We start from the raw sequence: 27,257 nt of genomic DNA, 5'->3' as shown, positions 1-27,257 counted from the left end.
ACAAACTCAGGCAAAAATATCTGAACATATTCCATATAATAAATAAGATGTCTAGATCATGGAGGAACTTGATTAGACCAAAAACTGAGGGCTGGGGAGATAGATAATATCAAAATATCATTCCTTATATACCTTTGAAAATAGATTATATGGCCTAGGAAATGGATGCTCTCTCTAAATAGTTGTTGTCATTTATAATTAAATTATCTATACAGAGGTATATATAAATATTGATATAGATATAGACAGATAAAATCCAAATTTCACTATTATTTCTTCCATACCACAAAGTCTTTCACATATAATAATGTTTTCATATCTAAAGTTGGCTACCATCTACAGCAATTAAAACTTTAAGTTCTATTGTCAAAGTCACCCCACATACTTGAATATATCCAAAATTCTGACTTGAAGAATAAAACCTGGCTCAGAAACACAGATAACACCTGAGAAAACTTTGCCCTGAGTTTCTAGGTGAGCTGCTACATGTCCCCTCATTTCTTCCAATGTCTTCCTCCTCACTAAAAGAAAATAGAAAAAAATAGAAGGCTCAAGCAGCATCCAAATTCTATTGGTCCAAGTGAAATCCATGAAACAAAGTGGGAATTCTTGCTATCTGAATATCCACCTTTTTTGCATAATGATATATTCTTCTTCAAAGGTTTTCAGGTACTCCAGAAAAACTTTACTCAGTCATGCTTTTGGTGTTCTATCTAAAGTCTTTCCTTAACTAAAGGTTGCAAAGACGTTCTCTTAAGTTTTCTTTTAAAACCTTTTAGTTTCAGCTTTTACAGTTAGTCCATAATCCATTTCAGGTTAATTTTTCTGTGTGGTGTGAGGTATGACTAGGATTCAAGTACAGAAGACTGACAGAACAGTGATACCACCACTTTCCAGAGAAAATAATACACACAGACGAAGAAAGAAAATTGAAACAGTTATCAAAACAGTATGGTACTAGCAAGAAAAAAACATATAGATCGACACATAGATCAATGGGACAGAATGGAGAGCCCAGAAATAAACCCATGCTTACAAGGTCAATTAATCTATAACAAAGGAGGCAAAAATACCCAGTGGGGAAAAGATACTTTCTTCAACAAATGGAGCTGGGAAAACTAGACAGCCACATGCACAAGAATGAAACTGGACCATTTTCTTACACCATGTACAAAAATAAATTCAAAATGAATTAGACTTGTATGTAGGACCTGAAACCATAAAAGTCCTAGAAGAAAACATAGGCAATAAGCTCTGTGACACCGGTCTTAGCAATATTTTGGGGGACCAGTCTCCTCAGGCAAGGACAACAAAAGCTGAAACAAACAAATGGGATTACACCAAACTAAAAAGCTTTTGCACAGCGAAAGAAACCATCAACAAAACTCAGAGGCAACCTACTGAATGGGAGAAGATATTTGCAAATCATACATCTGATAAGAAGTTAATATCCAAAATACATAAAGAACTTAGACAACTTAATACCAAAAAACAAACAACCTGATTTTTAAAATGGCAGAGCACTTGGAAAGACATTTTTTCAAAGAAGACATACAGATTTCCAACAGGCATATGAAAGGATGGTCAACATCACTGATCATCAGGGAAATGCAAAACCACAAGGAAATATCACCTCACACTTGTCAGATTAGCTACTATGAAAAAAAAAATAACAAGAGTTGGTGAGGCTGTACAGAAATGGGAACACTTGGGCACTCTTAGTGGGAATGCAAACAGGTGCAGCCACTGTGGAAAACAGTATGGAGGTTCCTCAAAATATTAAAACTAGAACTACCATATGATCCAATAATTCCACTTCTAAGGTTTTATCCAAAGAAAACAAAACACCAACTCAAAGAGTTATATGTACCCCTGTGTTCACTGCAGCATTATTTACAATAGCCAAAATATGGAAGCAACCTAAGTATCCATCAATGGGTGAATAAATAAAGAAAAGGTGCCATAAATATGTGTGCGTGTGTGTGTGTGTGTGTATATATATATATATATATATATATATATATAAAACAAACCTATAAGGTTTGTTCATCAAATTAGCATGATGAAGACTGTCTTGTATCTTGTCTGACACCAAATGCATGGGTGTTTTTTTTTTTTTTCAAATACCACCTAGGTGTCCAACAATTCAATTCAATTCTGACATTAACTATCCAGCGTTAGCACAGACTCCACAGGTCAAGGGCTTATAGCTCAGTTCCACAAGAATGCCCTCACTTTAGATACTAGCTGCAAACTGGGTGCCTAAGCTTATCCACTCTGCATGCAGAATACAAATTCAGGGGCCTACCCAACCACCCCCCCTCAGGTTCAATAATTTGTTAGAAAAACAGAATTCAGGAAAAATATTTGTATTTACCAATTTATTATAAAGAATACAACTCAGGAACAACCAAATAGAAGTATTAGGCAAAGTATGGAGAAGGGAGACCTTCAGAGCTTCCATACCTTCTTGAAAGATACTACCTTCCCACCACATCAATGTGTTCACCAATACAGAAGATCTCTGAACCCTTTCATTTAGGTGTTTTATTTTATTTTATTTTATGTTAAAGATTTTATTTATTTGACAGAGAGCGTGCACAAGCAGAGGGAGCAGCAGCCTCTCCGCAGAGCAGGGAGCCCCGATGCGGGGCTCGATCCCAGGACCCTGGGATCATGACCTGAGCCGAAGGCAGAAGCTTAACCAAATGAGCCACCCAGGCATCCCTCATTTAGGTGTTTTTTTTTTAAAAGATTTTATTTATTTATTCATTAGAGACAGAGAGAGAGAGAGGCAGAGGGAGAAGCAGGCTTCCAAGGAGCAGGGAGCCCGATGCCGGACTCGATCCCAGGACCCTGAGATCATGACCTGAGCTGAAGGCAGATGCTTAACCATCTGAGCCACCCAGGCGCCCTCATTTAGGTGTTTTTATGGTAAGTTTTATTAGTAGTCATAATTGATTAAATCATTGGCTGCTGGTGATTGAACTCAATCTCCAGCCTCTTGCCCCTCCCTAGTGGGGCTGAAATTTCCAAGCCTCTAATCACAGGGTTGGTTCCTGAAGCAATCTAGGGTCCACTAAACCAATCAGCTATTCATTAGCATACAGAAGACAGTAAATTCCAAGGGTTTCAGGAGTTCTGTGCCAGGAACTGAGACAAAGACCAAATATTAGTGATGTCTAAAAATAAAATGGTCAAGGAGAATTACAATAAGGAAAAAGATGTTCAAATTCAGCAAGGACACTGTGGTAGAGAAAAGCTAGTTGTTCACTAAATCTCTTTCGCTTTTCTCCTAGGCACATATCCAGGCTTTATTTGCCAAACTCCCATTATAGTTAACAGGGGTTACATAACTGACTTCTGATAAATTGAATGAAGTGACATATACAGCCTCACAGGCCTATCCCATAAAACTCAACCCTACCCTCCATGCTTTCTCTTACCACTCTGTCAGTGGTGATACTCAAGATGACCTTGAGAACAACACTCTGAAGACAGCAAACCCCACTCTCATCTATCCCACTTCCACTAATTAGACTTCATGGAAGTAAGAAGAGAAAAACTTCTATCATGCTAGCCACAAAAATCTCAAGGTTTATCTATTATAACAGCTATTATTACCTTCATGAAGAAAATATTAAAAACTTCAACTCTGTAATTTCAGAATGGGAAAGATATAAACTGTATTTCAGAATAAATCCTTGAGATGTAAGATGGGTGTATGAGTTGAGAGTGGATGGCAAGAAAGCATAACACGATAGCTTATTAAAATATTAATAGAAAATCATCTGATAAAAGCCCTATAGGAGAAGTAGTATTATCAGAAAGGGTAAATGAACTTTGCTCAAGGTTTTAATTCTTGATACCATATTCTTTCCACTGTACCATACTTGCCTCTTAGAAAAATGGAGACAGCAAACGAAGGAGAATCATTTGAAACATTTTATAATGAAGAAATAGGATAATAGCTAAAAAAGATAAAGTCAAGAAAAGATTTTTTTTAGCTAGTCTTAACGATACTTGAGATCAATGGAAACAGAAAACTCGAAAAAGGAACCGGAAGTTAAGAAGAGTAGAATAATCCATAGTGGTGATACAACAATTATACAACAGATGAGCAGCAGTACTCCCTGTGGTAATGAGAGCCAGGCTATGTGCAAACAATGTGAATTTGTAGTAGGTTAGGCCTGTGTAGATCTCCGTCTTCCTCAGGAAGCTTTCTATGGCTTCAAAGCATCAAATATCGGAGAACCTTAGCACGGGAGAAAACCTTGTCTTAGGTGGTTCTGAAAGCAGTACTGAAGTAGCAGACCACAGAGATTGGGTAGGTGAAAGATTCTTTAGCATAACTGAGATTATCAATGCATCGGTAAAATAAAGAAAGTAACTGAAAGTCTAGTATAAGATAACAAGCCACTTCAGTGAGCATAGAGGAATGTGAGAATAACATTAAGACTAAGTATCCTCTACTTCAGAGATGTTTAGAGAATCTACTATTTCAGATGCATGCTCTAGACTACATCAGGTTCCAACCTGCCATGTGGTTTTATTACTTCAAAGACACAACTGTCTGGGAGTAGAAAACAAAAATGTGAGTTCAAACCACCACTTACCAGCTTAACCTCCATTTATACCTACTTGCTTTGTCATGAACATAACTTTAAAAGTCCTTCTTGTAGTCCTTAGCATGTTTTAAAAGCCATGTCTTCATACTTCAGAGCAGTAGTCTTAGTTTCAGCCTTAACTCTATGCAAAATTGAAAGTCCTTTCACATATTCTTTATACCATCTTTAAAACTGAATTCATTACGGGCACCTGAGTGGCTCAGTCAGTTAAGCTTGGTTTCAGCTCAGGTCATGATCTCATGGGTCTGAGGAACAAGCCCCCTGACGGGGCTCCCCGCTCAGTTGGAAGTCTGCTTGAAGATTCTCTCCCTCTGCCCTTCCCCCTGACTCATAGCACACATGCTCTCTAAGATAAATAAGTTAATCTTTAAAATAAAAAAAGAAAGAAAGAAAGAAAAGAAACTGAGGGCGCCTGGGTGGCTTAGTCGATTAAGCGACTGCCTTCACCTGAGGTTATGATCCTGGAGTCCCAGGATCAAGTCCCACATGGGGCTCCCCACTCAGTGGGGTGTCTGCTCTGACCCTCACCCATCTCAAGCTCTCTCTTTCTCAAGATCTAATAAATAACATCTTTTTTAAAAAATAAAATAAAATAAAAAACTGAATTCATCACCAAGTGCCCCATGTCAGCACAGAGGCTTTGGACACTACCTATAATATCTTTCATAGGTATCTTTTATAATTATGTATTTTTTATTTTTAGCTGTCTTCATTATTTCTCAAATCTCTCTGGCTGGTAAATTATCCTGCCTATCTTCATTCTAAATAATTACTTGTACAGTTAGCTTTTTATACTCATATGCAGAAACCTACATTTTTACCTATTGCCCTATATTTCATCTCTTTAGCTAATAGCCTATAACTACAGCCTTTCAAAATCTTTGTGAACCCTGATTCTATCGTCCAATACGTTCACTACCTTTCTCATTCTCCTTTCATGCATACTCTTGTACAAAAGAGGGAGAAGATTATCTTCCATCCTTTCTACACTCAGTTCCCTGACGACACAGTATTTATATCTAGGTCAAATGGACAACTGCTATTCCATTTGTTATGTTCGATGCATTCTAAACAGCTTAAAGAATTAAAGTACTACTTATACTAACTTCTCTGCACAAATAACATCCCATACTAAGACTACTTCTATGTTAAACCTGCAGAATGCTGCAAACACTGTTTTTTTCCCTCTTTTCTCCAATCTATACTTAAAATTACAGAAAACTGGATTCATATTGAAGGTGGTCAAATCACTAGTCTACAAATAACTGAACTAATTTTTTACAAACATGAAACTTAGAAATTCTAAGTAAACATTTATTACTCTTTTACTCAAGCCACATTATTTTTATCATATTACTTTAGTCTTCTAAAAAAAATTAGATAGCTCTACAAATGCCTCAGTGCAGGCATTCCAGTGAAGAATATGGCACAAAATTTTCTGAATAATAATACAAAAGGACTCACTTCTGAGACAGGGCATCTTTAAAAAGAGCTAGTGCCAGAACAATACTATTTTGCTGATGTCCAAACACTAGCCAATAAAAATACTTGTTCCCATAATCAGAAATAGATTGTTAGCCATAGAATGCCTCTGCAAAACAATTCTTAAATTTTCTTTGAAATATTGTTACTAAAATTAACTGTAACTTTATTTATATGACTGTCTGTGGTTTCCATGTGTGCCTAAAAAGCACAAGAAAAAGATAAAAATATCCCAGAATTGGAAAAGTAGTCATTATGTTTGGTTTAGCTTATTTTCATATTTTTATTTTTAAAATCTATCCAAATTAAAGTTCAGCATTTCTCAATAGATGAAAAGAAAAAGGGGGCAATTAAAATATATATATTTTATTTATTTATTTGAGAGAAAGAGTGAGCAAGAATGGGGAAAGGGAGAGAGAGAGAGCACATGAGCCAGGGGAGGGGCAGAGAAGCAGACTCCCTGCTGAGTAGGGAGCCCAATGTGGGACTCAGGACTCTGGGATCATGACCTCAGCCAAAGGCAGACACTTAACCAACTCAGCCATCCAGGCGCCCAAAGGGCAAATTCTTTACATAAAAACAGAAGGAATAAATTCAGCATCCTCTAAATTAAATTTGGGTTTTGACTTATTAGTGAATGGATACCTAAAATCCTTTCTCACAAGTCATAAAGTTCAGTCTTCAGGCTAAACAAAATAATTTGTGTTAGAACTTATATACAACAAATATATGCTGACTGAGGAAGAGAGGTGACAACAGAAAATAATTTCAGTATTATAGTCTGAACCTAGATTTGACCTCAGGCAAAATAAACATGTGAAGTTGATTTCTATACAACACAGCATTCTTTTAACATTTCTGAACCTCAGTTCTTCAAAATTATAGAACCCTGTTTTCAGATCCTTATTTACACTAAAATATAATGTCAACCACAGTTTAAAGTATCACTGTCAGAATATTCTCAGATTGTGGCTGAGACTGAGAGTCAGTATTTCATGTGGTAATGGATTTAAAACCTAGCTCTGCTGCATCTTAGCTGTTAGAGCTTAGTGAAATTGTTTAAACTTCCCTAATCCTCAGTTTACTTATCATAAATTAGGTATACTACCATCAATCAACCAATTAATGTGAGTTCATCATAATCTATCAATCCTATGCAACTGTTAAGATATTAACATTAATGTTATATGCTAAAAGTTATTCCACTATTTTGGAAGGGTTAAGATTTTTTTTCCCCCTGTAAATCACAGGAATAGTGTCATGATCACCCTGGACTCAACAAACCACTTAGAGGGGCGCCTGGGTGGCTCAGTCGGTTAAGCGTCTGCCTTCGGCTCAGGTCATGATCCCAGAGTCCTGGGATCCAGCCCCGCATCAGGCTCCCTGCTCTGTGGGGAGCCTGCTTCTCCCTCCCCCTCTCTGCTCCCCCTACTTGGGCTCTCTCTCTCTCTGTCAAAATAAAATAAATACATAAAATTTAAAAAAACAAACCACTTAGGGACTGAGCCAGATCACCTTCAATTAGACTAAAATTTTATTAGGCCTATATCTGGTCTTGATACTACTTTGGATTACACAGTATTTCACAGTTATTCAAGTTACTGCTATTCAAATGCAGAATGATTGCATGCCTCTAATACATCAAGCATAGCACAAAGCAATAAATAATAAGAAGACAAAAAATTTAAGTTAATGATTCTATTATGTTTTAAAAATGGGCTTTAATAGATGTTAGATCAACAAATTTATTTTGTACTTGACAAAGCACAAGAGACATTAAGAGTATCAAAATTGCATTCAATGATGGAAAAATTAAAAAATAAAAAATTTCCAATGTAATCTAGCAGACCAAATACTTTTTAAATATTTTCCAGCACAAAAAAATCTTGAAATGCTTTGCTAAGAATCAGCCAAGAGGTCATCTAGGGAAATCTTAGGTGAGAAAAAGTTCTGTCTACCTCTTAGCACCTCCACTTCACCCATCAGCAGCATAGGACTCTACTTGTTATTGAAGATACACTGATAGCACCTGAACATGGGAGTGTCTGTCACACAAAGGAAAAATACCATTTACTAGGTAGTGAAATCAATATGGGTCTCTCCCTCACTACTGGAAAAACATTGGAGACATCACAGTGTCCATGCCCCTGGCTTTCAAAACACAAAAATAATCCCTTCCCAGTCATAGCTAAATAGCCCCAATAATGTCTGCTGTTCTTGAAACTTGTAACAGTGGTTTACTGTTCACACTGTCAAAATGATGTAGTTTATTTCCCTCCACACTTTGCTATGAGGGTCAGTAAGAACTCACAAAAGAGTTCTCAATGGTCCACAGCACCAAAATCTACCCCTTTCAAACATCACTTTCGGATGCTGAAGCAGGGCTTAAAAGCTTTGTTAGTGCAAATACCCAGTAATTCACACCACAAGGCTAATTACAAGTATATGTATGCATATACATATATGTATATGCAGAAGAGAAGGATATGTATATGCAGAAGGAGAAGAGAAAGGACTACAAGGGGCTCTCCAAAGTTACTTTTGCTTAGATCCTCACACTCTTTCCCCATTTTTAATATCAAAATTCAAGATTTGCCTTCTCTGTGTGTCTACAGAACCCACAGCCTTCTTTATACAGTTGGGTTGTAACAATCAAAATTAAGCATTCAGCAATGTATCTTTTATCGAAATGGACAGTCATTAGCTAGAATGAGAAAATTCACAATTTTCAACATCAGTTTTATTCCTAATGGGTATCTCTGACCCATGATAACAAGAGAACGAACAATTCTGCTGCAGAGGTTGGGGAGGAAGGGGAGAGGCTGCAACATGTAGAAGGAACGACAATAACAAAACAATTATCATCATCATTATCAAAAAGCTACCTCATTTGCTGAGCACTTACTTTATGGAAGCCATTGTTCTCAGCATTTTGTATATTTTTTCCCATTTTATCTTTACAACACCCTATGAGATTGGTATTGTTGTTATCTTCATTTTATAGATGAAGACACTGCTGCTCAAAGAAGTTAAGTAACTCGTCTAAAGTCATACCATTCAGCTGGGATTTCAACCCAGGCAGTCTCCTCCAGAGCCTGCACTCTTCACTATCAAACCATACCAAATGTTCTCTCAACAAGAACTACTTTAAAGAACAGTTCTCGTGTGTGTGTGTGTGTGCACACACAATATAAATACATATAGACACACACATACACACATATCCATACTCCACCATGTTTGAGAACAAAACTTCATAGTCATATTGCAAAATACCTTAGTACTCATCTTTCCAGCCCCTCATTTTACCACCATGGATCTGTCATCACTTAGATTGTCCTGGCCATCAAAATTATGCTCAATCGTTAAACTCCTTTAAAATGACTGACAAAAATAAAGCAGTTGAATTTCACTATTATAAAGCAATCTGCAGATCATGTGCTAAAAAGAATTCAGATTTGTGACTTCAAGACCAAACTGAACATGACTGGTGATCATTAAACCAACCTCTGGGAGGGGAGAGGAGGGTGTCTGTTTTTCGTTTAGTTTTCACCAAAACAATAACGTGAAAATGTTCAGACAAAAATATAGTAAGTATTTGTTTAGTGACACACTATTACTGAGGCTAACAGGCTAAGATTTTGACTAATGAATCAGAGGAATTTTTCAGCTTCCATGTACATAAAGATCACTAATTCCTTCTTGAATATTATAAAGAAGCTTAAATGAGAAAAGAATAGCAAAACAGGCATTCCAGAATCAATATATTCAAAGGTTACTATACTTGGAGACAGGGGGATTATTTCTAGTAACATGTTACAGTAAATCACCAGATTATATAACAGTAACTATACAACAAATATAACCATAAATGTAGAATAAAAAGAAAAGTATCATTATAAAAGTACAATAAAGCAACACCAACTTACCAATTCAATTCCCTGTGGAAAAGGTGTATCATCCCAGTCCTTCTGTGGAAATCTCTGGATTATTTTCCCCAGACCTGCTCCTGACCCTATTAAAATCAAAGTGAATTAGTTATATAGCACAAAAATGTCTTAATACTCGTTATATGAATACTTATTTATAAATGAGTATTTGCTGAATAAATAAATATATTAATTAAATATTCTCAAGTTTCAAAGGGCATAAAAGTATTTACCTTCTAAACATAATATTGGAATAACAAGCAATCCCTATCCTATAGACTCTCAAAAGAGGGACACATATGAAAAGCTAGGAAAAATAAACAGAGGCATTAAAATCTAGAGCCCTTACCATACCATGAGAGAACTGCTCCTGGTCCCAATAAGGAAAGCAATCTTCTCAGTACCTCTAGTTGAAACTTAAAAAAAAAACTTCTAGGGAGGGCGCCTGGGTGGCTCAGTTGGTTAAGCGACTGCCTTCGGCTCAGGTCATGATCCTGGAGTCCCTGGATCGAGTCCCGCGTCGGGCTCCCTGCTCGGCAGGGAGTCTGCTTCTCCCTCTGACCCTCCCCCCTCTCATGTGCTCTCTCTCATTTTCTCTCTCTCAAATAAATAAATAAAATCTTTAAAAAAAAACAAAAACAAAAAAAACTTCTAGGGAGACAAAATAATCCTAAGTGACAAATGAAATGGGACTATTAGCACTATGCTTCAGTTATGGGCTACATAAGCACTATTACAGGTAAAATAAGGATTTTTAGAGTGGCCTGAGAACTGGACAATTGTCTAAGCAGGGTTTCTTAACATCAGCACTATTGACATTTTGGGCCGGGTGATCCTCCATTGTGTGTTGGGAGGCAGGGGAGGGCTCATCCTGTCTAGGATATTTAGTTTAACAGCATCTTTAGCCTCAACCCACTATCACTGCCAAGTCATTACAACCAAAAACATCTCCAGACATTGCCAAGTGTCCTGGGAAAAGGGGGCAAATTGCCCCTGGTTGAAAACCACCAGCCTATATCACTGTTGTAAAATTATCCTGTGATTCTAAAGAATAGATCAACTTATAATCGAACACTGGAGAGATAATCTATGAGTAACTTAGGGATGGAAAGTACATGTTAGATCTAAATTACTTTTTGCTAAGATACTTTTTTTTTTTTAATTTTATTTATTTATTTGACAGAGAGAGACACAGGGAGGGAGGGAACATGAGCAGAGGGAGTGGGAGAGGGAGAAGCGGGCTTCCACGGGGCAGGGAGCCCGATGTGGGGCTCGATCCCAGGACCCTGGGATCATGACCTGAGCCGAAGGCAGACGCTTAACGACTGAGCCACCCAGGCACCCCTGCTAAGATACTTTTTAGAGTGTCAGGTGCTTGCATATTTTACATGCTGTCCCAGTTGACTTTGTAGCGAAAGCAACAACACCTACCTTAAGGGAGCCTTTAACACCTGATTCAATTTGCTAATTTAAAAAATTATCCACCATCATCTATCACCCTCTCCCTGTGAATTCAACTTCCCCCGTGGCCTTCATCTAGAGTTCAATCACTTTATGGCCAAATTTTTATCTTTAAGAGATAAAAAGTTTAATTCATTTAACTGAACAACTCAGTACTGTGTTGTAAAAATGAGGTCACATTTGAAAAAGGCAAAATAAAAACATTCTCAATTAAATGAACAACTGCTGCAGTATAATAACTCCTCATATATTCATCATTATAGGGGAATGAAAGATTTCATTCAAGGTAAACCTAAATTAAAAGTGGTTTATCACAGGCACTTTTTCAAAATCCACCTCAAACATAACCACTTCTGACATGGCAAGCAGAGCTAATTCAACAAATCGCTAAATACTAGGGATAAACAAATAAAAAAGACAAGGCCCCTATCCTCAAGAAACTCATAATTATTAGGAGGTACAGACAAATAAACTGATAATTTCAGTATATTATGGTAAGTGCAAGGATAGAAGGGAACCTAACCCAGCACAGCAGAGAACACTATGGAAAACTTTCTAGAAGAAATGACAACAAGCTTTTTCTTTCTTTCAGTACCATCTTTGTATCCCCAAGCACAGAGCATCCTGAATACCTGGCATTTAGTTCATACTGAGTTAAATGCTAATTTTAATAAATTTGTTAATATTGACAGAAATTGTTTTCAACTCACATCTCCCTGTATTTTCAGAGATAAATGCATCTTATTTATCTTATATTTAACAAGGTATCCATATACTGTTTATTCAGTTCTGAGAGTGACATGTAATCTATTTTAGGCTCAATAAATACTTTATATTAATTTTTACTAATTATAAAAATTATAAATGTGGGGCACCTGGGTGGCTCAGTCATTAAGCATCTGACTTCAGCTCAGGTCATGATCCCAGGGTCCTGGGATCGAGCCCCGTATCGGGCTCCCTGCTCAGCAGGAAGCCTGCTTCTCCTTCTCTCACTCCCCCTGCTTGTGTTTCCTCTTTTGCTATCTCTCTCTGTCAAATAAATAAAATCTTCTAAAAAAATTTTTTTAATTATAAATGTTAATTATAGAAAAATTTTTAAATACATGAAAATATAAAGAAATCACCCATAATTCCACAGCTAGAGAAAATTACTGTTAATATTTCAGACTATTTTATCCCAAGTTTTTTTGTGTACACATGTATTTTTTTTCTACAGAATTGAGATCACACTAAACTCTAGCTTTATCTATTCATTTATTACTCGGTATTTCACAATAAGCCTCTGCTGTTAAACATACATTTTCTAGCTTCTTACTATTATAAATAATGCTACAAAAAGCATCTTTCTATATGAATCTTTATCCTCACCTTCCTTTTCCCCAGAAAAAATTCTTAGATATACCACTACTGGGTCATTCTGTAAATTCTTTAAGTATGAGACTAGTGGGGTGCCTGGGTGGCTCAGTCGCTAAGTGTCCGCCTTCAGTTCAGGTCATGATCCCCGGGTCCTGGGATCAAGACCCGCATCAGGCTCCCTGCTCAGCGGGGAGTCTGCTTCTCCCTCTCTCCCACTCCCCCTGTTTGTGTTCCCTCTCTTGCTGTGTCTCTCTCTGTCAAATAAATAAATAAAACCTTTAAAAAAAAAAAAAGACTAGCATTTTCACCACATTCTTACCAACTATTGTTATTCTAAACATTTGTTTGCTTTAATTACTATCAATTTGAGAGATTAAAAGTTCTTCTTTGGCAGCAGTATAACTTTCAAAAGTTCTTCTGAAGTAACATATTTACTGATTTTAAAATAATATGCAGTGTCTCAATTAACATGAAAGCTCAGTGTGAAATACTGATATAACATTTCTAAATGCACATAGAAATATGATTCATGAATGATATGATTTTCAGTTATATGATAATGTTATCTGAAAATGGAAATTAGGTTAGAAAATGACAAATAAAAATGGTAAAATAATATCTCACTACAAATAAAATGTGGAAAGAGCTACAATAACTTGGTTTTCAAATATATAAATTGCTGCAGCTACCAACTTTTGAGGAACTTATGAAAGTATCTTACAAAAAGTAAACGAACATTGTTTGATTCTTGTTTCTTGATTTTTAAGCATTTAGTCTGAATATTTAAACTCATTTTCCTAGTTTATGCTTTATCTGACACTTATAGGCAATACTGGTTGTATGTAAGAATGCTAAGAAAATGGCATTTTACATTGAGAAGCAAGCCACAGTGAGGGAAGAGTGTTCTAGAGTCAGATGTCCACTGTGGACTGATCCCTATGTCCAGAAGTAAAGTATGCCATGTCCACCAGAGTGGCTGTGGAAGCAGTTCTTATTTGCACCGCATATTAAGTGGAGCTGAGTTATTGGGTTGGGGAGGAAGAAATTCCTTAGAAGAAAGGGAACCACTTCCTACAAAGGAGAGGTGCTAGGCAGACAAAATTGTGATTGTCCACTGCACTGTATGTAGCTAAACTGGAAAAGGAAGGGGTAGTTATTAATCAGTGCCTTCATGTTTTCTTTCCAGTCCCTAGTCTCCTACCCCATCATAAAACTAAGAAATATGATGACTAATGTAGTTAATATATTAAAAGGGGATGTTCAGCAGGACACCAGCACACTTGGAAATGCTTTTCTTTGAAAAAAGTATATATGCTAGACAAACTGTCCAAAACAAATTTAGGAAGGGTGAGGAAATACTGGTGTGGTCAGGCACACTTTTCCCTCCTTTATGTTTGGTAACCCACTTTCCCCTGGGTCCTGCTAGGGCTGCAGGCTACCCAGCTCAGCCACAAAGATTAGTAAGTGACCCAGGATGATCCAACCACCCATCAACCCCCTGACAAAGTGACTGTTCTAGCTTTGGCCAATGACCCCAGAAGAGCCCAACGTATTCTCTGGGGTTGCTAACTAATATACTATAGGTGTGGCACTGCCAGAAGCTATAAGGAAGAAGTATATCTGGGGCACCTGGGTGGCTCAGTCGTTAAGCGTCTGCCTCGGCTCAGGTCATGACCCCAGTGTCCTGGGATTGAGCCTCACATCGGGCTCCCTGCTCGGCAGAAAGCCTACTTCTCCCTCTCCCACTCCCCGTGCTTGTGTTCCTGCTCTTGCTGTCTCTCTCTCTCTGTGTCAAATAAATAAATAAATAAATAAATAAATAAATAAATAAATAAATAAATAAAAATTTTTTTAAAAAAGGAAGAAGTATATCTGCAGAAGAGCTATTGACTGAGTAAAGATCGATAAGGCAGAGAAATGTAATACTCTGCTCTACACAAAACAGGATACTTGTTATTTGTTGTTTGTACCAACTGACAAAAATTAGTTATTTGAGTGCCTTCTACGTGTGCTTAGAGTATAGATGTACAAAATATATACTGCTCGGTTTAATATAGACTCTGAACTTTGAGAGATGCTATTCTAATATACAATTCACTAAGTCTTTTTCTGTGATACATTTATCTAAACAACCAGATAAGAGGTTACCTACACTAGACCTGTTATATGATGTCCATCTGCTCACATCCTTTTCTATCAAAGATGGCATGACTCACAGTTCAAGGAAGGGCAGCAGTCACACTCAAGAACATACAATCCTATCATTCCTCTCACCAGCCAGAAAGAAACTACTAAATCCTTTATTTGGTTATTACATTTACTGTTACTTGTCTATCTCATCTCACTAGAATGAAAACAATGATTTTTGTCCTACTTTGTTTACTGATGTATCTAGGCACTTAGACTAATTCCTGGTATTTACTACATACTTAATAAAATACTTGTTGAATAAATAAATGGGACTATTGGGTAGGCAAGGGCATCTATAAACTGGCAAGCAACTTTTGACCAGAATGACCTGACTGTAAAAGGTATGCTACACAAATCAAATCCTACTGTGAAAGAATTTTGATTAGGAAAAATGAGACTAAAGCAGTAAAAAAAAAAAAAAGGTATCAAGACTTGCTATGATGGGGGCACCCGGGTAGCTCAGTCAGTTAAGCATCTGCCTTCAGCTCAAGTCATGATCCCAGGGTCCTGGGATGGAGCCCCACAGGGGCCTTTCTGCTCGGTGGGGAGCCTGCTTCTCCCTCTCCCTCTGCCGCTCCCCCCTGCTTGTTCTTGCTCACTCTCTCTCTCTCTCTCCATCAAATAAATGACTAAAATCTTAAAACAAAACAAAACAACAACAACAAAAAACAAAGAAAAAGACTTGCTACGATGTAGAAAAATGTCAGGCACCACAGGGGGTCATGTGTAAAATCCAAGTTATAGAACAAAAGAAACTCTAGGCAGACTTGCCAGCAGAAACAAGTAAAGAATATACATATGTAGAAGGAAGCAGAGATGCCACAAGAAAAGGCTGTACAGCTAAGTTCTACCACCAGTAAACTCTGGCAGCACCATAATGTCTGTCACCAAACTTTGGAAGTATTTTTATGATATCCTTCCCTCAAGCTAGAATGAATAGGTCTGTATTACTTGTCACTAAAGAATCCAAACCAGAATACACACGTAACAAGCTCCTTGATAGATCAGCTCTTTCAAATTGGTTAAAGTCTGGAAACAATTAATTAAGAAATTTAGTCAGAAAACTTGAAAAGGGGCGCCTGGGTGGCTCAGTCGTTAAGCGTCTGCCTTCGGCTCAGGTCATGATCCCAGGGTCCTGGGATCGAGTCCCGCGTCGGGCTCCCTGCTCGGCGGGAGGCCTGCTTCTCCCTCTCCCACTCCCCCTGCTTGTGTTCCTGCTCTCGCTATCTCTCTCTCTGTCAAATAAATAAATAAAATCTTTAAAAAAAAAAAAAAAGAAAAAGAAAACTTGAAAAGTAGGAAGGGCATAAGAGAATATTGTGTTCCAAATACCTGAAGAGCTATTACATGAAAGAAGATGGAGTGAAGCAGACTAGAGCCAAAGATATAATTTTGGGTTATTTTTTAGTTATTTTTGAGTCAACATAAAGAACCTTCTAAGAATGACAATTATCAAAAAAAAAACAGAATGATCTGCCACAGAAAGCAATGATCATACCTGAAGTTTTAGAACAAGCTACCAATTTTTCTGGTCTAGGAAACCACGCAGAATGGTAAGAGAACAAATCCATAAAAGCTGGCAAGCAAACTATCACATAAATTCATTTCTTCAACAATAACACTATGTCAGGTTTTGTGTTAGGTGCTAAGGAGAGAAGGATAAAACTTGCTGTGAGAATATTTAGAACTTGAATTGAGGTTTTTGAAATGCAAATAAAAGGGCAGATGTAGGCACAGTATAACGACAGGAAAGATTAGGAAAGAAAACTGTATTGTTTAGAAATCAGGTCATGAGTCTAATGAAATCAGAGACAGACTACAAAATTCCAAACTAAAAAATTCCACATTTTGGAAAAGAGCTATTTCTTACTTCTATTTTGACGTACTAGCAGCATCATTTAAGCCCAAAGATGAGAAATGTAAACTTTCAAGAATCCAAAAAAAAAAAAAAAAAAAATAAGTAAGTAAGGGAGTATCCAAAAGAAAAAGCTTAAAAGCTGACATCCTTTCATGGCTTAAAAAGCAATTCAAAATTTTCTACAAGTGCAGGATGCACACACAAAGACTTCTTCTCACGATGACTTTGTTTTTTGTTTGTTTTTTTTAAAGATTTTATTTATTTATTTGACAGAGAGAGAGACACAGCGAGAGAGGGAACACAAGCAGGGGGAGCAGGAGAGGGAGAAGCAGGCTTCCCGCGGAGCTGGGAGCCCACTGCGGGGCTCGATCCCAGGACCCCGGGATCCTGACCTGAGCCGAAGGCAGACGCTTAATGACTGAGCCACCCAGGCGCCCTAATGACTTTGTTTTTTAAATGATTTATACACCTAACAAACTTTATACTCAGTCCAGTATTAAAGTTTAATACTGCTAAGATATTCATGAAAAACTGTGGGAATTTAAGTATGGACTTTCTGACTGGCTAACACATTTCAAACTAAATTTATTATTATTTACATGCAAAAACAAAAGTTTCTTTAGCTCTATTAATAATGAAGCATATCTGTCTTTTTCTGTGTAGCTTTGTCACTAAGCATTATACTGGGAGGTAGGGGAAAATAGAGAGAGATTGGTAAAAGGGTACAAACGTTCAAGTATAAGTTGAGTAAGGTCTTTTCAACATCTATTTATGATAAAAATTCTCAACAGGTGGGTGTAGAGGGAATGTACCTCAATATAATAAAGGCCATATATGACAGTCCCACAACTAACATCATACTCAACAGTAAAAAGCTGAAAGCTTTTCCTCCAAGATCACAAACAAGATGAAGATGCCTGCTCTTGCCACTTTTAAAACATAGTATTGGAAGTCCTAGCCAGAGCAATTAGGCAAGAAAAAAAGAAATAAAAGGCATCTAAATTGGTAAAGGAAGTAAAATTGTCACTATTTGCAAAGGACATGATATTATATATAGAAAACCTTAAAGACTCCACCAAAAAAAGTTAGAACTAATCAACAAATTCAGAAAAGTTGCAGGATACAAAATCAATACATAAAAATTGATGGTATTTCTATACACTAATAATAAAAAAAACTATTGGGAAGAGAAACTAGGAAAATAATCCCATTTACAATTACAGCAAAAAGAATAAAATACCTACAAATGAATTTAATCAGGGGGATAAAAGACCTGTATACTGTAACTGTAAGACATTGATGAAAGAAATTAAAGAAGACACAAATAAATAGAAAGGTTTTCCATACTCATTAATGGGAGAGTTCTTCCATATTGTTAAAATGTCCATACTACCCAAAGAATCCATAGATTCAATGTAATCCCTATCAAAATTCCAATGGCTTTACAGAAATAGAACAAACAATCCTAAAATTTGTATGAAACCAAAAAAAGACCTCGAATAGCCAAAGCAATCATTAGAAAGAACAAAGCTGGAGGCATCACACTCCCTGATTTCAAACTATATTACAAAGCTATAGTAATCAAGATAGTATGGTATTGGCATTGATTATGATCTCAGAGTCATGAGATGGAGTCCTGCATTGGGCTCTGCTCTCAGCAGGGAGTTGGCTCAAAATTCTCTCTCTCCCTCTCCCTTTGTTCTCCCTTGCTTGTGCTCTCTGTCTCTCTAAAATAAATAAATAAATCTTTTTTTTTTAAAGAACTCCTACAACTTAACAACAACAAAAGTCAAGTAATCCAATAAAAAAAATAGGCAAGGACCTGAATAGACATTTCTGCAAAGAAGAGATACAAACGGCTAACACCATATAAAAAGATGCTCAACATCACTAATCACTGGAAAATCAAAACCATGAGATATCACCTCACACAGATTTAGGATGGCCACTATCAAAAATCCAAAAAATAAAAAATGTTAGTGAGAATGCAGAGAAACTGGAACCCTTGTGCACTGTTGTCTAGAATGTAAAATGATTACAGCCATTGTGGAAAATAGTATGGAAGTTCCTCAAAAAATAACAAACAGAATCATCATATGATCCAGCTATCCTATATCTGAGTATACAACCAAATGAACTGAATATAGGATCTCAAAGAAATATTTGCACATCTGTGTTCACTGGAGCATTATTCATAATAGCCACCAGGTAGAAGTAATGAAAACATCCATTAACAGATGAATGGAGAGGGGTGCCTGGTTGGCTCAGCCTGTCAAGCCTCAGACTCTTGATTTCGGCTGAGGTGATGATCTCAGGGTTGTGAGATCCAGTCCCCCATCGACTCCACGCTGGGTGTAGAGCCCGCTTAAGATTCTCTCTCTCCCGGGCGCCTGGGTGGCTCAGTTCGTTAAGCGACTGCCTTCGGCTCAGGTCATGATCCTGGAGTCCCGGGATCGAGTCCCGCATCGGACTCCCTGCTTGGCAGGGAGTCTGCTTCTCCCTCTGACCCTCCTCCCTCTCATGCTCTCTGTCTCTTATTCTCTCTCTCTCTCAAATAAATAAATAAAATCTTAAAAAAAAAAAATTCTCTCTCTCCCTCTACCCCTCCCCTTTTTCTCCCTCTCTCTTAAAAAACAAAAACAAAAACAGATGAATGGATAAAGAAAATGTGGCATATACATACAATGGAATATTATTCAGCCTTTAAAAAGAAGGAAATCTTGTCATATGCTACCAAGGGAATGAGCTTTGAGGACATTAGGCTAAATGACATAAATCCATTACAAAAAAACAAATACTGCATGATTCCATTTACATGCAGTATGTAAAGTAGTCAAGCTCTTAGAAACAAAGTAAAATGATAGTTGGCAGGGGCGAGGGCAGAGTGGAAAGGGGAGTTGTTCAGTTAGTAAAAAGATTCAGTTTTGCAAGATGAAAAAGCTCTGGGTATATGTTGCAAAACAATGCAGTATAGTACACATATAGTAGTTAACATTACTGTACTATATACTTAAAAATGTTTAAGATGGTATACTTTATATGTTATGTGTTTTTTACCACAATTAAAAAAAAAAGATGGCACAACCAAAAACTCATGGACAACATTTACAACAAAACTAGGTGAAAAGGTATCCCCAAAAATACTGCAATTGGAGGAAAACTACTAACAATCACAAAGCCTGCAAGTATCAGCATCTTTTGTGCAAGAGTAAGAGGGAAGCAACAATAATGGCTTGAGAAGAGCAGACAAGAAAACAAGAGTACCCCAAGATAGCCAGCAAGTATTCACTGGAAAGCTGAATGGCCAATTTAAAAACAGCAACTAAAAATGGAAGAGGAAGGACAACACTTCCACAACAAGAACTAAAATTGCTGGAGCAATCTAGCCCCTCATACTGGAGAAACTACAGAGAGTGGAATCAAAATCGAGCAGGAAAGGACTTACACTCCCTGACTTAAAGACTTACAATAAAGCTACAGAAATCAAGAAAATGTGGTACTGCCATTAAAATCAATAAATAAATCATATTAAAAGACAATAAAAGGAAAACCTTAGAACTGTCTCAATAAATACAGAAAAAACATTTGATAAAATACAATACCCATTCATGATTAAAAACAAACAAACAAAAAAATAAAAACAAAACAAAACAAAAACCTCAGCAAAGCACAAATACAACTTCCTCAATAGATAAAGAGGATTTATAAAAAGCCTATGGCTAACATCATACTTAATGGTTAAAGACTGAATGTTTACCCACAAAGATTCAGAAAAAGGATGTCCGCTATCATGACTTCTATTCAACACTGTACTGTAAGTCCTAACTAGTGCAATAAAAGTAGAATACTGTCTTTATTTGCAAACAACTTGCAAAAAAAATCCTAAGAAATAAAAAAAAAGGCACTAGAATAAACGAGTTTAGCAAGACCTCAAAGAGTCAGTATAAAAATATTGACTGTATTTCTATATACTAGGAATAAAAATTAAAATAAAAAATATCAAATGCTATAGCATCAAAAACTATGAATATTTAGGGTCATTAACAGGTAAATGAATAAGCAAATTGTAGTATATCCACACAATGGAATATTATTCAGCACTAAATGGGAAAGAAAACCGCTGATATATGCAACAACATGGATAAATCTCAATTATGTTGAGCAAAAGAAACCAACACAAATAATGATATACTACAGGATTCCATTCCTCTGAAATTGCAGAAAAGACTAATCTATAATAATAATAATAATAATCTATAATCTATAGTGATAGAAAGGAAATCAGTGCTTGCCCAGGGCTAGGAATGGGTATCAAAGGTTAATGTGAATAAAAAGGGTGCAAGAGACCTTTTTAGAGTGATGAAAATCTTATTTTCATTGCAATGATGCTTATATACTTCTGTTACCAGAATTATATGTCTTCTTTAAATTCTGCCTACAGTCAGAATAGAATTTACCATAATCTATGGAAGGATGAAAAGAGTCCTGACACAACTCATCTGTAATATATACATTCCTCCTATATTTCACCATACTCTTCTAGTCTGTGTTTGGACAGGTATTGTGACACAAATGTGCAGTATCCCAAGGCAGCCTATCTTATCTTTGGACGATTATCATAGAAGACCTTTCTGAGAAACTAACATGAAATATTTAATTATGCATGTATATTATCATAATCAATTTATCAAATTCTTTTATTTTAAAAATGACAATGTAATATGTGAATTAAAACTGAGAAGACAAGTGTGTCTGTTAAAATTTAAGATTAGTTATTTTTCTCTCTTTTCTCTCTCTATATATACCTATTGGTTTTTCATCACAAAATAGATAGGTATCTTTAGATGAATTTGAATAATTTAAAACTCCAGAGGATAGGAAATGTGTTGTTTTTAGATACACCAGGTTGAATAGTGTACCTCAAAGATTCATGTCTAGTAGCTAAAACCTCAGAATGAAACGTTATTTGGAAATACAGTCTTAGAAGATACAATCAGTTAAGATGAGCTCATAGTGGATTAGGGTATGCCCTAATCCAATGACAGGTGCCCTGGTAATAAAAAACAGAGACACAGAGCACCTGGGTGGCTCAGTTGGTTAAGCATCTACCTTTGGCTCAGGTCATGATCCCAGGGTCCTGGGATTGAGCCCTGCATCAGGCTCCCTGCTCCCTCTCCCTCTACCCCTCCCTCCTGCTCAAGCTCCCCCCACCTCAAATAAATAAATAAAATCTTTAAAATAAAATAAAATAAACAGAGACACAGATAAACACACAGGGAAAATTACACATGAAGACAAAAGCAGAGACTGTAGAGTTGTAGCTATAAGTCAAAGAATGCTGAGGATTGCAGGCAACCACCAAAAGCTAGGAGAGAGGCATAGTATAGACTTTCCCTCAGAGCCCTCCAGAAAAAAACAACCTTGCCTAACACTCTCATTTCAATCTTCTAGTCTCTAGAACTGTGAGAGTAAATTTATGTTGTCTTAAGCTACTCCCAACTTGTAGTACTTTGTTATAGCACTCCTAGAAAACTGAAATATTTGGTAATAAATACTTCATTACATTAAAAGGTATTTGATTTTGTTTACATGAAAGAAAAACTTGAGAAAAAAAATCTGTTTTGCGTGTAATATCTACCTGTTGGTCACAGTCTACCTACTTGGGATACAGGATAAATTTAGTCCCATTTCTACTTGACAGTCCTTCAAATATTTGAATACAGCTAACAAAAATCTTGTCCCCCTGCCTCCTCCTCTATGCCTCTCTCCGATGCCCCAATCTTCGCTAAATATTTTCAATTTATCCCATGGATCCCAATATATATATTTTTTACATGATTAAGAACATGGACTCAAAAAAAAAAAAAAGAACATGGACTCAGGATCTATACTACCTGTATCCTAATCTAGTTCCATATCTATTTGCTATGTGACCCTCGGAAAATAACATTACCTCTCTGTGCTTCATCTTTTCACATCATTAAAAAGGGATACTATTACCTACCTCTTAGAGTTCTTACGAAAAAATGTAAGTTAATATACATGTAAAATATTTCAACAAGTGTTTGGCATATGGTAAATACTATATAAATGTTGTTGATGATAACGGTGATGACAACCATGATGATTATAACAAAATGAGTATGTGTCGGTTTGTGTAAGTAGTACTCAGAGCTGAATATAAACTGGAGATTACCGAGCTGATCTAATTATATAATGTGGAGAACTGCTGCTCTCGATAACTGGACCACTAACAGTGAAGTCTGGTGTCGTATTAGGTCTTTTGGTGACCACAGAACTCTTGATTCACTGAAGTTACTTTTGAATGAAACATGTAAATCTTTTTTTTTAAACATGTTTTGATACTATCATGTATCTATACAAAGGTGTTTCAGACTCAAGTTATATCTCTGTGAAATTTCTTTAGTCAGCCCAGCACACTCACTTTTTACATCCTATGTCTGTTACCCACTGTATTTATATCACTCTGTTTTTTGGGGGGGGGGGGCGCTGGTTTTTAGTTAGGACATATATGTATCATAAAATGTGACCACTTTAACAGTTCAATGGGTATTGACAAACTCTCAATAAAAACAATTTCAGTAAGAAAAACAAAAATTAAAAAAATGGATATTATTTTTGTTATACTAAAAAGCTGCTCAAGAAGTTCCTCCAGAGAATATTTTCCAAAAAAACTTCATTAATATTGATATAGGTCTGATTAAACTTTTAATTTATTTTACCAACTGGAGTCAAAATTTCTACTTAGAAAAAGTCTCAGTCAAAACATGCTATAAACACACTACTGATTTTGGTACCAATCCCACTGCATTCTGTATCAGAACAATCTGCTTGGAACTTCAGCAATGTGCCTAGCACCTGTTCTCTACTTCCTTGAGAATGTCATCTCAGGGGAAATGATTAAAGCAAAAGCACAAGGCTAGAAAACCAGAAATTCTGACTTTTCAGGTACATATAATTGACTTACTCATCTTTAACAGGGTAGAAGCTGACCAACAGAAACTTAATTTACCTATTCATAGGTAAAATTAAGATGAGGATCATATTCAACTTGCAGGTCCCAAGCTTCCCATCCTCAATTTACAAAATCTGCTTTTTAGCAAAAGATAATTGTTTAAATGTTGTTTACTTGTTCACCAGAAGACTTACGTCATAATGCCAAAATAATCAACTAGAAAATCGAAGCTCATCAAAATAAGTAGATCTGATTGTGTCAGTATAGACCAATTTTCAAAGGATAAGGAAAATAAAAACTGCTCATTCACTGAAATGAAAGCATGCAGGAAATTATTCCATAAAAGGCTTTCATATTTGATCCATTTAGTATTTAATCAAAGAAGTCTGTTTATTTCAACTGAAACAAGGCTTTTGTGGTTATTCAAAAATTTAGGTAGGAATGTAACGTGATTTTCTGATTTTCCAGTATAATCTCCTATTATTCAATAGGTTTATTTAGAACACACAAACTATTTTTTTCCGGAGTTAAACTTAGAAAAGAGCCCACGGGCTTTTACAGCAGTTAAAAAGAATGCATTTAAAATTGAACAGAATAGAGAACAAACTATACCATTAAAAATAATAAGTCAACAATAGCAACACAACTTTTGTCTCTATTAAACTAAAAATTCATTGATAATGCATAAATTCAATGATTTAGAGAATAAATGCCAGGATTAAGAAAAACAGAAAAGAACACAAACTGAAATTAAAACTAAATGTATAATTTTGCATTTTGTGAAGCTCTTTAGACTGCCTCTTCCTACTTAATAAAATGTCTTCTTTAATAGCAGTAAAGAAAGAACTATAGGGAATCTGAAATGCTGTAAAAACTATATAGTTGCATATCAATATTTTTAAAAAGAAAGCCTTCTCAAGTCTGTATCTCCAAATACCTACCAAATGTGCCCTCACCCCAAGCACCACTGACAATCACCCCAGGAATTCACTCTCATCATCTTTCACCTGGATGACAGCAGCAGCCTCACCACCTCACTTCCTGATTCCTGTTTCTCTTCACTCCAACATGTTCAAGCCTCTGGCAGTATGGAAATAAGCTCTGCAAAGTTAAAGTTCATCATGCTAACTTTCTTGATCAAAATCATTAAATGATTCTCTCAGTGGCTACATAAAAAAATTGTCTAAAAGTCATTACTTTAGGAACTTCCACATCACCCAAGGTGGAAATAACAAGGACTGAATTTACCCACCAACTTGTAACAACTAAAAGCCAGAAAAAAATACACGAAACAATGGTTTTCAGACACTGACATCAGGCAATAGAGGACAGTGAACCCTGAGAGAAAGTATACAAATAAGTGCGCCCTACAATTGCCCCAGCTTACTCCCTGGTGAGCATTTCCAGACTGCAGGAAGGGGTAAAGGGAAATCCAAGCAGACTCCAGCAGTGTCCCTGAGCTGAAGCAATAGAGTTGGGAGTCCGGGAAAGCCAAGAAGGTTGGAGTTCACAGGGCAAAGTACCAAAGAGAAGAGAGAGTCATAGGAAGAGAGAAGACCAGAGATCCACAGTTGGTCTCTTGAGTCTTCAGCTAAATACGATATGAGAAAACCACCTGAGGCCAGGGAATAAACCACATGAAAGGAACAGAGAAAATGATTTCCAGAGCTCACAAAAGGCAGGAATAGTTTGTGTTCCCAACAGATGGGGAGCGGGGGGGAACAACACCTCTTTTAATTCCTTACGCTTCAGGCAGAAATTTCAGAAGGGTATTGCCTCACTAATGTGGAAAAATTAGCCCTAGACTAATTGCTGCTGTGGGCCCACCTAACAAAAATGAAAAACAAGACTCAAAAATATCAAGCCATTTCCAAGTGATTTAATTACATTTGAGGACAAAGTTCAAGAATATATACAAGAACATAAAAATATTCAGCACTCAACAGAGTAAAATACTCAATGTCTAATATCTAGCCAAAGACTACCAGGCATGAAAAGAAGCAGAAAAATATGAGCCATAATGAAAAGAAAAACCAACCAACTGAAACAAACTTCAAATCAACACAGATTATGAAATTAAGAGATAAAGACATTCAAAATTATTATGAGTATGATGCATATTTTCAGGAATAGTGACATGAGTGAGCCTGGGTGGCTCAGTCAGTTAAGCATCTGCCTTCAGCTCAGGTCATGATCCCAGGGTCCTGGGATTGAGCCCTATGCTTTTCTCTCTCCCTCTGCCACTCCCCCTGCTTGTGTGTGTGCGCTCTCTCTCTCTGTCAAATGAATAAATAAAATCTTAAAAAAAAAAAAAGGAATAGTGATAGGAAAAATATACTGGATAGAATGAACGAATTAGACACTACAGAAAAAACGATTAATGAACTTTAAGTTATAGCAATAGAAACTCAACAAAATGAAACACAGAAACAGACTGAAAAAAACATGAACAAGCAGCAATGAGCTGTGGAATAACTTCCAATGGCCTAATATGCATGATTAAAGCAGTGTAACAAACTCCAAATACAATAATAATAATAAAGAAAACTACATCAAGGCATATCATAGTTAAATTGCTTTAAAAAGATATAAAGCAAAAATGTTAAAAACCATAGGAAAAAAGACACCTTCTATATAGAGTAAAAAAAATAAGAATGACAGCAGAGTTCTCAAAAACAATGCAAGCTGGAACACTGTAGAACCACATCTTTAAAATACTGAAAGAAAAAAAAAATCAATTCAACATTTTGGGCCCAAGGGGCATGAGATTAATCTCCCCAACCAAGAATCATCAGACATCCCAGCCTGGGGAACACTTTTGCCACATCAGGCAGCACCAGCATGAACTAGTAGGAGAACCACATAAACCAAAAAGACCAAAATAACACTGCAAAAGCTCTGAAAATTAAACCACCACTAGAACAACAACTCACAAAATTAGACCATATTCCATGTGTTAAATCTAAACAGAATGACTAATTGCCAAAATGTCCAGGATATAATAAAAAAAATCACCCATCCTACCAGGAACCAAACCTGAATGAGAAAAGACAGTCAACTGATGTCAACACAGACAGGAATCAGATACTGGAATATCTGACAAGGATTTTAAAGCAGCTGTCAGGGGTGCCTGTGTGGCTCATTCAGTTAGGCATCTGACTCTTGATTTCAGCTCAGGTCATGATCTCAGGGTGGTGGGATTGAGCCCCACATCAGGCTTTGTGCTCAGCGTGGAGTCTGCTTGCCCCTCTCCCTCTGCTCCTCCCCCTGCTCATGCGCTCAAACTCTCTAGCTCTAAAATAAATAAATAAAATCTTTAAAAAGATAAAGCATAAAAATTCATCAATAATCAATCACAAATTATCTTGAAACATGAA

At 36.5% G+C, this 27,257-nt stretch overlaps 1 protein-coding gene across 3 annotated transcripts in view; it reads right to left on the bottom strand.

Annotated features, from left to right (window-relative positions):
• Positions 1-27,257, bottom strand: part of SBF2 (SET binding factor 2) — a 466,008-nt gene that overhangs the window by 356,032 nt on the left and 82,719 nt on the right. For all 3 annotated transcript variants that reach the window (XM_034995316.1, XM_034995317.1, XM_034995318.1), the window contains exon 2: positions 10,040-10,125. In XM_034995316.1, the coding sequence (XP_034851207.1) occupies positions 10,040-10,125 (86 nt within the window). The remainder of the gene's footprint in view (positions 1-10,039; positions 10,126-27,257) is intronic.

The sequence above is a fragment of the Mirounga leonina genome, unplaced genomic scaffold (assembly GCF_011800145.1).
Source record: "Mirounga leonina isolate KUSES-001 unplaced genomic scaffold, KU_Mleo_1.0 Mir_92, whole genome shotgun sequence".
NCBI lineage: Eukaryota > Metazoa > Chordata > Mammalia > Carnivora > Phocidae > Mirounga > Mirounga leonina.
The sequence above is the reverse complement of the archived record's forward strand: the minus strand, read 5'-3'. Positions and strand labels throughout refer to the sequence as shown.